This window comes from Danio rerio, chromosome 4 (assembly GCF_052040795.2).
Source record: "Danio rerio strain M-AB ecotype USA chromosome 4, GRCz13ab, whole genome shotgun sequence".
Taxonomy (NCBI): domain Eukaryota; kingdom Metazoa; phylum Chordata; class Actinopteri; order Cypriniformes; family Danionidae; genus Danio; species Danio rerio.
Window position 1 is genome coordinate 13460625 of NC_141024.2, and position 14332 is coordinate 13474956.

The following is a 14332-nucleotide window of genomic DNA, read 5'->3' on the forward strand; positions in this document are numbered from 1 at the left end:
CTTTGTGATCCAAAATAGACATGAACGCAGCATGACATGCTCTGTTTATGAGTGTCTCCATACAAATTACAATTAGATCAGGCTGCGCACGAGTGTGTACAAGAAAAACTTCCATCGAAAAGAAAAGGTGTCTCTTTTGGAAATTTAGAAGGGTCGGGAACAGATTAAAAACAGCAATTGCATGGCGTTTAAAATTGCCAAGTAATGAATAGCGGGGAGATGAACGGAGAAAAAAAAAATAACATCCATCTGCACCACCAATTATAACGGGAAAGCATAACCTTTAAAATATAAACAAAAACAACAGTAAATAATTATATACTTGAATATAATCAGACTGTGACAATTAAGACTAGTGTTCAGAAACATGGCATCGAATGGTCTCTCCACATGACACGCGTCTCTGAATGCAGCAGTGTAGTTATTCTGTTGGCAAGAAACAAACGAGAGCTTATGACGATTTCAATTTCATACAGATGATTTCAACCACCACCACCACCAGCACCACCACCATTCAATGAGATATTTACAGCACTCCTTTTTTTCTTTAGAGTGTGTGTGCATGCCGTTCTTGGACTAAAAACTACAAAAAAAGGCCCAAAAAAAACAAAAACAAATTAATAATAATTAAATGGAATACATCAGCTAAAAAAAAAACATCCTCAGGGAAATAAACATCCACAATATATGATACAATTCAAAGCTTAAATATAGGCATACTTTAACCAGCACATGCAGCTATGTATAGCCCAACAGAGCTCCTTGGAATTAAGGAGGGGAGTTAGTTACTTGTAACAAAACAAAATGAGAAGCAGAAGAGGCCGGAAAACTTTCATTTGTGTTTGTTGTAAGATTTAAAGTCGGAAGCCATTTTGTTATTGAATCCATAAAGACGGTATATTTCAAATAAAAACAAAAGCAAATACATCAAAGAACCAGAAATGTGTGTCCACTTGCACCAGACATGAGAAGGATTGTGTCCTAAAAGTTCTCATCCGGAGCAAACAATGCTCTCTTTTCCACTGATTTACGCCACAGTTTCTCCCTTGACTCCAACGGACAGAGGGAAAAAAAATAGAAACAAAAACACAGCAGCTCACAGGTTTAAACACCATTGCTTGCATATGGCTGACAAAACTGATTGGGCGTCCTTAGTCGCCCGACTGCTCCTGAACGTGTTTCCCTCTGGCTGGGAGCTTTTCGTTTATGGTGAAAGAGAGCAGAGAGGATGGTTGGTGGCCGTCCTGCATGTCCTTCAGGAGAACGTGTCCTTCAAGCTGGACGTGCTGGAGCGCTGGTTCAGACGAGACATGCTGTTCATGCTGGAGCTGGAGGGTTTGAGAGGTGTGTTGGAGCCTAGGGCTTGTGGGAAACGCTGGTGGTAGCGATCCAGGCGCAGGTACTTGACCGTCACCAGCTTACCTGTTGGAAACATGTGACATGTTGTTGAAGCGTACTGAAAATTGATAATTAGACTAGAGGAAATATGATAGTCGTTTACCATCGAACCAGGAGCCGTGGAGCGCTTTGAAGGCTTTCCCAGAATGCTCTGCTGAAAGGCACTTCACGTAAACGCAGCCCTAGACGGGAATAAGATCATATAAGCAATTCATTAGCTAAAAGCCTCTAGGGACGTTACTTTGCTGCAAAAAACACAATGAAACTCATTTAGTGAAGGGAGAGTCGTGTCTTTTGGGAACAAGGCAACCATCGAATACCCGGCTCAAATAGAGATGAAAGCTTAAATGTACTTAAACGTGGATTATTTCACCTAATATTTAGTCTTTTATATTTAGGATTTGTTAGTTTAAGATCAAACTTTATTGCAGATAGTAATTGGTAGTTAATTTGGATTTTTATTTATTTTGTTCATTTCAGGTTATGTCATTTTGATATGCGATTTAATAATATCCATTAACATTTTTAATTAACTTTATACAATTTTTTCTTCAGTTTTAGGGTACATTTACCAGGGTTTCTGCAGGTTTTATACAGTCAAATCTTTAAGACTTTTAAGACCGTTAAAACGAAACATTAGACTTATACAGGTTTTTTTTTTGTTTATTACCAGTACTATCATAACAAATCATAATTATTTTTGGTTTTCTTATTTTTTTAAATAAGGAATTTGCAGTAAAAAAAATTAACAGCTGTTGTGAATAGTATCTTCTTGCAAAAAAAAAAAAAAAAAAAAAAAAAAAAAAATATATATATATATATATATATATATATATATATATATATATATATATATATATATATATATATATATATATATATATATATAAAATCTTTAAAAAAACCCAATAAATAATCTGATGAAAAAAACCCTATTCAAGTCTAGAATTTCATTTTTATTTTAAAGGGTCTTAAAAAGTCTATATATTAAAAGTCTTTATATATATATATATATATATATATATATATATATATATATATATATATATATATATATATATATATATATATATATAAATAAAAGGTTTTATTTAAATGGTTTGTTGGTGATTAGAGGCATGTCAGCCCAATTGAGTAGCTTTACTTGGACAAAGCAAAATTAAGACCTGTTTAAAATTATTTAACACAACCTACAACACAATATTTCTGCAAATTTAAGACATTTTAAGGGCTAAAATTTACTTTTTGTAATTTAAATAATTTTAAGACTTTAAGACCCTTTAAAAAACCATAAAAAAATGAAATTTTAGACTTGTACAGGGTTTTTAATCAGTTTATTACCATTATTATGATGGTGAATCAATATTTTAAGACATTTCAAGACTTTTAAAGACACCCTGATTCACACAACCAAATGGTTCTGTGTTTGGAAAGTTTTGCACCCAAAAAAAAAACAAAAAAAACTTAAATGCTGTATGCCAGGCCATTAGTTAGTGATGTCACCTACTAAGAAATACTACTTATGCACATATGGTCGTATAGTGTGGTTTTGGTTTTCAAGTACAGTTTAAACACATATTATACAAAAAAAAAATAATAATATAAAACTTTTTAATAATTTATATTGACATAATAATGGTATTATTTTCAAATACTTGATAAATTCATAAAAAGTTTTGTATCACATCAAGTATTTCATTTTTTTCCCCCAAGCGCTAAGTTTCCGACAAAAAAAATATTTACAGATATCCTAACTTAATTTGAAAGTTTTAGTTAATAATGGTTTCACACAGCTTAATGAAAATGAATTTTACGCAATATTCTGTTTAAGCTCGCTTTGTAGGGCGTCTCTAGCTCTTGGACAAGAACTTTTAGATCCATTGTGTAAATTATGAACAACCCACACAAGCCACTCACCTCTCTTGAGTTTTTGTCAACAGCTATGTGAACGATTCCATCATTATCACTGCACTTCTCCAAAATGGCTTCTTGAATGGCGAGATGCCAGTTTTCCCCCACTTCCCTGTAGAAGAGGGAAATTATGGTAAGTACAGTGAGAGAACTACTCTCTAAACTACTCAAATATCAGGCAAAGTTTATGATTACATGAAAGTAAATAGATTTTACATGCCTGAACAACTATTTAAATTGCGTTCATGTGTTAAAGTCCTTGAAAAACTTACATTACAGGATCAAACATGTTGCGAATCTTCAAGCATGGCGTTAAGCTGTTTGGTGGCGAATTTCTTCGGTCCAGCGGAAATGCTGAAGAGCAAAACAAGCCACTTTAAATCAACAAACACAAACGATAATCACCAAAACAACGAGGATGCTCAAAATAAAGGTTGTTTACATGTGTAATTTTCTTGGTTTGTTTTGTTCAACAACAGAAACATAAAAAGATAATTTTTAGTCCTGATTTTCACTGCATTCATTAGCTTTAAAAGACAAAGGAAAACTTACAGGACATCCAAAACAATACTGCATGCTAGGATGTTGCATGTGTGATCACATTTTTAGACTCCTTAATAGCGTATAAAATGTGTAATAGTCAATATATTGCCAGGAATTGGCATTTCCCAAACAAAAGATCTGCTGAAAGAAGACATGTTTTGGAGAGCTGCACTGAACTGCAATGGGCAACATCATAATTATGACAAGAAACACACCTATGGCTTGAGCATTCTGCATTTAACGGTCATATCTTGTGTCACCATGTCCTGTTTTTGGTTTGTTTTGATGTCAACGGTCCCTGTTGTGTTTGCTGCATTTAAAACTAGACTGATACAACAAAAGGGCAAAAATTTGGCCTTAAATTGCATATCTCACAGCAAGCAATACCTTGGCCTTGCCACACTTTGGAGGGCATGTTGCACATCTTATCAGGTGACATTGAGGGCTGAAGCCACCGCCACACCATGAAATCCGCCCCTCCAATCCTCTGCTTCTCTGTCCGGATGCGGGACTCATTCGCAGAGAGGAATGAAACTGCTCTGTCCCACACTTTCTTCATCCTCTTTCTGAGAGAGCAACAAAAACATACCCATCAGAATATAAACAGCAAAGAAAGAAGAATTTTGCACAACAGTTTTAACACTTACATAATACAGAAAACTTCTTTATTATTATTTATTTCTTTTTATAGTTTATATTTATGTTTAACTTTTTACATGCCTTTTTCGATAACCAAGCATTTTATATTCTTAAAACACACATTAAACCTTATTGGCATTTAGGGTGCTTTCACACCAGTGAATCGATTCTTTTGTTCTGAAACAGGGATTTAGATTGTTAGTGCTGCTTTTTGTTCTTGATGTGGTTCGCTTTCACACGACAACGTTTCTAAACGGACCAAAATAGCTAAAGCAAGTCACTTGCGAGTTAACCCTCCTTACATTGGTCAGAGTTTCAGGATGTATTTTGCAGAGTCCTGCTGTCATGCGTCCTTATTTTAATTTATGACGTTGAGCAATAAAGACATTATAAGCAGAAAGCTTATGATTTTAAATGGTGACACCCTCATATGTCGTCGCTAAATATAGAGCAGAGGTAGACTTTCTCATACAAAGCAGTTGGCTTATGCGTTATAGGCTTTACATCATAGAGATAAATAACAGATAAACTACTGCAGTTCGGTCAATTTTCCTAATGGATAAACAGCTCTCGTTAATAGTTCAGCATGCTTTCACTTTCGTATTTTACATGAAACGCACGATTACCGGTAGGAACGACCTTCCGACTTACTCATTCTCTCTTTGTATAGCCGTATTTATGCTTATGACATATACATAATACACTGTGATTTAGCAGGACTCGGATCATATTGCTTTCGCACTACAATAGATCTGCTCCAGAGTTCATTTCCAGTAGAGACCACCTAATTCAAGCGATCTCGGAGCAATTGTTTTGGCGTGGATCCGAGCGCGATTGCTGAATTCACATATAAAAAATGAACCACGCTAACTGGGCAAACGAGACAGGTTCCGAAACAAAACTCTAGGTGTGAAAGCACCCTTAATGTGCAACAGGAAACCTGTTCCTTACTGTGCACAAACTTTGGACTTGAACTTCAAGAACATTGGACAGTGAGAAGAGGGTGTTTTACACAAAATTGAATCCGAAACAAAAAGTAATGATGGAATACCTCTCCTGAGGCTGGACAAGAGAGTCACGGACGTGAGGGATGGGCAGGTATGCCTGCAAGTCCTTATTCTCCTGACAGGCCTCATTGTGACTCCTCAGGACATCTGTAAACAAACACAGACATGCTTTACTTCAGCATTGCCCGTTTTCTATGTTATAAATGTGATCTAGATAAAGAAGTCGTACCGATTATTCGCTCCACCATGTCATACATATGTCTGGTTTCCTCCTCTTCCTTGCGCCATCTGTATTTCATGTAATACACCAAACCCACAACAACACCGATGCCTGCGAGAAACAGAGTGAGAAAATTATGAAGAAGACAATGGTTTTACTGGAGACCAGATTCAGCTGTACAGGAAGCAGATGTGCACCTGCGAGGATGAGGAGAACTCTGTAGATCACAGTGAAGAAGGCTCGTCTGAAGCGGCAGAAGAAGGACATGCGGGGGTGGATGGACTCCAGACGAGAGATTTCAGATACATCCTCTATGGGATGATCAGGGTCACCACCAATCAACCTTCCCAGAAAACAGCACACAACCAGTGAACATAGGGAAAACGGCACACAACAAGAAATACTACAGGTATTAAGGTTGCAAATAGACAGACAATGCCAACTAGATCACTAGACAGACACACAGATAGCTAGTTACAATGACATGCAGATAAAATGACAGAACTAATGAAGACTAGATCAACAGCTAGCCAGCAAGACAGAGTAATAGCTAGACAGCAAGGTAGAAGGCTAGCTAAATCAGACAGCTAGAACAGAACGCAAGAAAGAAAATGATAAAGAGATGGACAGCCAGACAGCTGTAACATAAAAAGACAGGACAACGACTAGAAAAACAGATAAATAGCTAGAATGGCAGCTAGCTACAGCAACAGCTTCACAGAAATACAGAATTTAGCAAAGGAAACTAAATGAATAGAAAGCTAGAATGGTAAAATGCTAACTTAAATGAATGACAGACAGCTAGAATGCCAACCAATAGAAGGACAAATAGATTGGATTGATGGATGGATTGATGGATGGATGGATGGGTGGACAAACGGACAGACAGACAGACAGACAGACAGACAGACAGACAGAGATAGATAGATAGATAGATAGATAGATAGATAGATAGATAGATAGATAGATAGATAGATAGATAGATAGATAGATAGATAGATAGATAGATAGATAGATAAACTGACTTATATATACATTTAGACAGATTTCCTAAAGAAAAAATAAAAGTGGGGTTTGCGTGGCAAATGGATGGGGTATGATGCATTTTAATTGGTTGATAGGGTGTTCCGAGTAGTTGCTAAGTTTTTTCTAAGGTGTTGCTAGGCAGTTGCCAAGGTAATTTGGGCATGTAGCTAGTCACTGCAAGCATGTGTAGCATATAGGAAGTTCCGCCAACGACTATAGAATACACAAGACATGTCACTCGTATACTTTTGAATGGGGAAAAGTGTAACTGTCAATATGGCGAAAGAAGCCCCACCTTCTAGTACAGGAGCTAATTGGCGATTACTATAGAATGACAGTTCTCTAGGGTAAAGGGCTTAGACCAGACGTGAGTTTCTGCAGATTTTGTGTGATATGAACACTTAAAAATAAAACTAAATAGACAGTTGTTTAATTCTATTGGTTATTTGTAATATGGAATGTAATTGTAAGCTTGGCAAGTAATTTAGGGGAATTCGATGTTTTTCCATTCAAACAGAATGCCTGAGCATATTGGCCGAGAGGCATTTCAAAGATGGCTGCCGAGTGAAATGACGTGCCTTAAAGGGACTTTGGTTCCGTTTGTTAGCATAAGTCACACAAGCCAATCCCTATGTCTTTAGTATGGTCTGATGCTGAGATATAGCTGTTGATAAATGGTTGCTGGGATACTCAGTTTTGTTGCTATGGGCGTGGTACCAGAGTAATGTCTGTATGACACTGCTATGCAAAGATATGCATCTAAGCCCTTTATAATGAAAGTCTATGGAATCAGTTTGGGGGCGTTGCTTTTCATATTGAAATGCTTATTGGTTATCTGAGTCAAATGAGCCAACCCCCATGTCTATGATTGATAGATGGATGGAATTCCAAACAGACACATTAACAGACATATAGAAAGATAGCTAACCAATAAGAGAGAGCGTTTAAGACACAATGATAGACAGACATTAGGTACCTTATTCCAACAACATCTTTGGTTTTCATGACCCATTCTAAAGACGTTTCAATCAAGTTTTCATAGGCTTCATTTTGGAGCTTGAAAGAGAAGGACACTTTATTATGATGTGCATTTTCACACTGACAAACTAAATAAGACCAAATGTCCATGTCAGTATAAAAAAAACAAGCTAATTAGACTGACAGAAATGAAAAGGGAGCACCAGACCCTTCAAAACGCAAAACAAACCTTGAGGTACTTGGAGGCGTCACTAAAAGAGACACTTCTGTTTAAAGGATTTTTAAAATCTCCACAATCATGTTCTCCTAAAGGGCAAACAAGATGCACAATTTAAAAAATTATCCATAGACACCGATTTTAACTCAGTACTATGCTTAGAGAGGTAAAAATATGTGCTTTAACTCACCTGCAACACTGGCCAGGTGCTCATGTAGAGACAAGAGAAGGTTAAGGATGAGTTCTCGCTCTTTAACGTCCTGTAGATCCAATGCAAATACATATTTACAGACTATTCATCCATTTTTCAATGCAAGATTAAAACACAGGACAGATACTTACATACTGCTTATCAAACTCAGCTCCGAATGGATGCTGCATGACTGAAAAAGAAAGAAAACTAAGATTACAAAATTGCATTATTCAACATCTGGTAAAATCTCGTAACATTCAGTAACGTTATAGTAATATGACTGGACAGTGTTTCCCAACCATGCTGAGAACAGACAGACAGACACTTGAGGGTGCGACTATAAGCATGAGCCTCTCGTCGTCTCACACTTGAGTCATTGTCTGAACATTGCGTATCTGTCCTCACTCTGGCCTGGGCCCAAATTTAGCAAGCGACTGCCCTGCTTTTCTCAATCGTAGACTACATTAGTCAGCCATATTAAATATGAGCCGTCTGATAGTGTAAACCATTTGAGTTTCTGAGAGGAAGCCATAAACATACAGACAGTTTTTTCGTTTCATGACAAGGTTTGACTTAGATGTCAAGTGATGAAGTACTGGGTCTATTTAAAACTTTAACAATAGTAATAACCAATGAAGTTATTCATTGGTTAGCCTAGCCTGCAGCTCTGCACAAGACGTTTGGCCATAGGAAAAATGGTCAAGTCCAACTGAGCCTGATTTCTCTCAAGGTTTTTTAATTCTTTACTTTTGACAAAGTTTTTCCTCGCCGCTGTCGCCACTCGCTTGCATGGTTTGGGACTTATGGAGCTGTGCATTGGTGGATTTGCTCTTCAGTGTTTGAACTCTCAGCAGTAAAAGTTAAACCCCACTGAACTGAACTAAACTGAACTTCAACACTGAAAACTGGACTGACACTGTTTCAATTTACTAGAACTTCTGTGTGAAGCTGCTTTGACACAATCTACATTGTATACGCGCAATAGAAATAATGATGAATTGAAAGACAATTCCACAGGTGCCTTAGTGCTTTTATAATTGACGAATCATTAAGGAATTAACTATTTAGTGCAGAATTTGACAGAACTTAAATGTTTGGGTGAATTGATCAGAAGTAGTGCTGTCTGTGAATAAAGAACTGCAAAAAGACTGTTCAGTTTAGTTTTCTTCATACATATTCAATAAACATGATGCTGTTTTTGCAATGTCTTTCATCTAATGAGGTCGTGAGCAGATGAACTTCATCTCCAGAGTCGGCACGAAGCATTTTTTGAGAAAGACTATCACGATATAAACTATCATTGTTCTTCTACAATAGAGTGTAATTTCTCAAGGTAATAATTATAATAAAACTAGAAATATTGATAGATATAATTAAACTGTTGCTCCCATAGATGCTTCAGATTTTTCCTTTTAATAAAACATTTCAAATTTAAAGTTACCTTTTCAAGTTAAATGCTTTCAAATAACTGGAAATCCTTTCTAAAATATACTAAAATGTGTTTAAACCAATTATATTAGCCAATCTGAAGATTTCATGTATTTATGGAGACCATAAAGCGGACATTAGCGCGAGAGAAAAAAAATAATTTAATAATCTATTTTATACATTACACTTAAGTTGCTAAAACAAAGTGTTAGTTTAAAATCACTGGGCAACTATCGCAGTTATTTTGAACAGTTTGAACAGTTTCTAGAAAATGTTTTTGTTTTTTATTTAATGCCATGTCTGCAACCAAGGCTTTTTTCATGGCAAGAACATTTCAATAATAAATCTACAATTAAAAATCAGTAAACATTGAATACATAAATTAAATAAGATTTTTAGCACTATTTTATGATTTTTTGGTGTCACTTAGCTAAAAATTAAAGTTCATTTCATTTAAAAAAAATAATAAAAAGTCTTCTGGAAGCATTAAAAGCAGGACAGTGCAGTAAAATGTGTTTTACTGTAGAAGGAATTGTGCAGTACAAACATTAGGTAGGCTCTTTACCTTTGATTAAAAATTATTATTCTTGTGTGTCAAATATGACATCTGGTAAATAATCACTTGATCAAATCTAGTCTTAAAATTCTGTTTAAGATTTCAGATGGTATTTCATACAATGTATTATTTTTCAATGCATCCCACTCCTACTGCCACTTGTTGAAAATGTAAACGTTGATAAAAAGTCTCATCTCTCCAGGAGGAATTTTTTAATTTCTATTTGCTTTTAATAAAATAAAACATCATATTTGAACCCCCAATATTCAGAATCAGATTAAAGTTGAGAATACTACCATATTGTAAAAAGTGGCATATCTAAACAACACACAATGATAAATGTTTTAATTTAAGCAGTATTGTCACATTACAGCAGCCAATATGCGAAATTAAGTTATAATTGCAAAACATATATATTTTTCTCGGTGTGTTAAAATACCTTACATCCGCTAAATAAAATAATCAGGATGTTAAAAATAGCTGACAGTGACTCAAACTGGACATACTGGAAGATCAAGTTATTTGCATTACATTATTGACATCATGGTTGCAAAAAAATGAATGCTGCACATGTGTTGTGCACAATAAAGCTGCAAACTACAACCCATGGAAAGTGCAAACTCATATATAATCGCTCTCAAAGTGAGAATCAGACATTCATCCGGCCAGAGAGAAGTCAGTCACTCTAGTTGGCCGCGAGCTCCCAGAGTCCCCAGAGACAGACAATTAGGCCGCTTTAGCTTGTCTGTGACCTAGATGTCTGCAGCGCGATCTCCAGTCAAAGCTCCCTCCCTGAGCGAGCAGCCATGCCACAGATATACATAGTAATTCATCAGTCGGCTTCCTCTCAAGAGCCGTCACTGCCTCCAGAGCACTTTACTCTGATGGTACTCAAGCTATTAAAACTGAGTGCCACTGAACGCACATCCAAGAACAGTTTCTCTCATCTGGGAAAATGTATCAAAAGATTAATGCTGGCTATCATATTATGACCAGAAAGGATGCCAACATGTCCAAACGTGGGGACTGGCCATGATTATACTCAAATAACAGACATCCAGAGGGTCCTCAGACTTTTCAGGAATTCATTTATGACCTTTCAAACACCCATTCAAATATTTTACTTTTAAATTCATTTTTTTTTTTTTTTTGGAAAAACGTCAGTCCAATTAATAATTGATTGATTTTTAAAATAAGAATTTAAGAAGATGTTATATTTATCCAATTAAATATTCAGATCATAATAAAAACACATTCATTTAGCACAATCTCGAACCAAACCAGAGGATAGATTAATAGAAATTTATAGAGAAGGCTCTGTTTTATCACAAAAAAATATATATTATTTTGAAAGATAAATTATTTGACTGATTTATCACAGATTTGATTAGCTATCTGAAATCCCAGGTCTGACATAACATTTAGCACTGCTGTGCACACACATACTTCAAATGCAAATACCTCTCCCTGTCCCATAAAACACCGGTAACATAGACCATTTCCTGTCTGAGAAGGTGCAAATAGTCTGGGGTGATGGGTGATGGCTGTGTGGATTGGGCAAACTTGAGTCAGAGCTGAAAAACTTTTAGTAACTAAAGCTTTTAGCACCATTTCACAAAATACATCGGTTTACACGACAATATGCCTTTTACCATATTTAGCAGATACTAAACAAGTGCACACAGAAATCTAAAGGAAGTCATGAAATGTCTTGTTGCTCCTAATATAAAAAAGAAACAACATTAGTGATCTACACTTGATGAAAACATATCCGTGCGTGAGGTATTCTCCATTTAAATTATGGTCACATTTGAGGGCTCAAACTATTTTTTATCATCACAGAATAATACTACCATAGTATTCTTTTAAGTACAATAAAGAATTCAGTACATTACAGCTTATATCATAATAATGTCAAAACAGAATGGTATTACAGATTACTACATTAATTGCACCACTGTATTCCCATTTTTCATTCTTGTTTTTTTTTTTTTTTTTGTATGAAGCATCCACGCATGTTACTACAATAGAATTGTATAGTTGTGTGTGGAATAGAATAATATACTTATTCCTTGATTAAACTATGAGATAATTCATGATATAATTCCTATTATTTATGTGTATACCATCCAATAGCACAGCACATCATTAATTTACCCTGCCAAGTTTAAGTTTAGAGACAGCCCCATGACTTTGAAACTAAATGTGTCATTATGTAAATTTTTTTACCTGACTTTACCGCTCTAAATATTTCTTGTTGACAAGTTTTGATGTACATGCCAACATCATACTTACTGACTGCATCACCCACGGCGGTGCCGGAGCCCCTCATCCTCAGGTACATGAGGCCCAGCAGCACGAAGAACAGGCAGGCGGCTGTCAGGAGGAACATGGACAAGTAGTGGGCACTGAAGCCGCCGGTGGAGGACACCTCCTCCCGCTTAAACTGCTGCAGGAGCTCGTCCTCCGGGACCGTGGTGTGCTGCTTGGACTTGTGAGCTGAAGCATGGCTATAGGAGTGATTGGAACCGGTGTGGTTCGAGTGGTTCGCTCGGTAAGTCGCGGTGTAGGAAGGAAAGCGTGGTCTGAGACCGATGCTGAACCGGCTGCTGCAGGCGGATTCGCCGTCTCCATTGTCGAGGTGATTCCTATGGAAAGAACCAGACGGGATGCTGCTCCCACCGCTGTTGTCATCCCTGCCCGTTCCGGACAGTTTCGGGTAGCTGCGGCTCACGTAGCTTCCGCTAAACTCGCTAGGTTCCTTGTCATCCTCGTCCCTCCGTTCCCCGACCATATCTAGGTTGTAGTCTGGTGTATCATGCGCGCCCAGCGCCGTCTTATCCGAGCTCCAGGCGCTCCGGTAAGGGGAAGAAGAGGCGGGTGGACTGTGTCTGGAAGTCAGACGGCGTTCGCGCGGACGGTCTCGTTCACCCACCTCTTCCTCCTCCTCGTCGGAATCAGAGTAATCCCTGGCTAACTTACTACTGTTCGACTCGTAAAAAGCCTTATTCCCATTCACAGCCCGACTGTCTCTTTCCGTTTCCGCTAAATCACCCGATTTCCCCCGGTCTGCCCACCACGGAGAGCCAGAAACGCTTTTCCTGTCCGCGGATAGCCCGAGGGAGACGGCGGCAGCGGGTGTTCCCGCAGGCCTGATGGTGGGTGTCTGCTGTGCGGATCCCCGGTCTCTCCTGCTGCCGCCGTGATTCGGGCCTCCTTTTTTCTGCGGAGCCTCTACGTCCGACTCGTCCGAGCTAAAGCCCAGCACGAACTTTCCGGCTTTGCGCTTTTCGCTCCGGCTGGCGCTCAGGCGCGTGACGTCACTGGTCGGTGGCCTGGCGCTGAATCCCGGAGCTCGCGCCGCCGAGCTGCTGTTGCTGCTAGCGCCGCTGCCGTTGTTGTTGATAGTTCCGCTGCTGCTGCGCCCTTTCCCGCTCCGGGAGCCCCGCAGTTGTGGCTGCTCTTCCCGCAGCTTTTTCAGTTTTTTCAAGTACACGGGCCGCGTGCTCTCCGTCACCGGGCCCGGGGTGAAGCCGAGCCGTTTCAATTCAGACACAAGCTCCTCATCCGTTAACTGTGCAGACGCCATCTTTGCACGAAAAACGCACACAGCGAGACACGGCGGAAGTGACGTAAAAGTAAGCGGACAGACGGCCAACTTGAAAGGAAAGAAACAGGAAACCCTTTTTTGTGATTAAATGACCAACATTAAACAACACAACAAAACACAATCAAGAAATATGGAGGAAAACAAGTCACAAAAAATAACAACACAATAAAAAAAAGTTTCACCCCACACACGTCTGTTTCCACAAAGGAGTTATAATTTGATAAATGGTCAAATGTTTTAATTGGTTTTGTATAAATAATAATAATAGGCCTAATTATTATAATAATAGTAATAATACATATGACGATTATTATTATTATTTTCCTTTAATGGCTGTTTCTGTTATTGTTCCTAATTATTAACAACAACAATAACTGGGAATTATAATATAATATTATATTATTAATAAATATAATTATAAATAATAATAATAATGAAAGAAAAGCAACAGCAAAAATACTATCTGTTGTTATTTCTAACAATAAAAAATGTAAATATATAAACAAGTACAATCAAGTCTGTCAAGGTTCACTGAATATTTACAGCATTAAAATGATGTTATATATTATTTTAAAAAGAAGGATATATAGTTTATCTCCCTATTCA

General features: G+C 37.5%; 1 protein-coding gene across 1 annotated transcript; it reads right to left on the reverse strand.

Annotated features, from left to right (window-relative positions):
• Nucleotides 1–870: 870 nt before the first annotated feature.
• On the reverse strand, nucleotides 871–13712 carry lemd3 (LEM domain containing 3). The gene is made up of 13 exons (NM_001044864.1): nucleotides 12412–13712; nucleotides 8282–8322; nucleotides 8130–8199; nucleotides 7952–8028; nucleotides 7721–7800; nucleotides 5916–6061; nucleotides 5728–5829; nucleotides 5543–5645; nucleotides 4240–4418; nucleotides 3582–3663; nucleotides 3316–3421; nucleotides 1502–1580; nucleotides 871–1422 (listed from the first exon to the last, which is right to left on the reverse strand). Exons 1-13 carry the CDS (start codon nucleotides 13703–13705, stop codon nucleotides 1256–1258), a joined length of 2526 nt encoding a protein of 841 aa, NP_001038329.1. The 5' UTR covers nucleotides 13706–13712; the 3' UTR covers nucleotides 871–1255.
• Between the last annotated feature and the right edge of the window lie 620 nt (nucleotides 13713–14332).

Bases quoted from the DNA above. Each gene is read 5' to 3' on its own strand.
- lemd3 (NM_001044864.1), bottom strand. From the start codon at position 13,705: ATGGCGTCTGCACAGTTAACGGATGAGGAGCTTGTGTCTGAATTGAAA. The intron at 3,664-4,239 runs GTATTGCTTGCT...TTTGCTCTTCAG, and splicing joins CAAAGTGTGGCAAGGCCAAG to CATTTCCGCTGGACCGAAGA. The intron at 1,581-3,315 runs GTGAGTGGCTTG...ATTCCCGTCTAG, and splicing joins TTGACAAAAACTCAAGAGAG to GGCTGCGTTTACGTGAAGTG.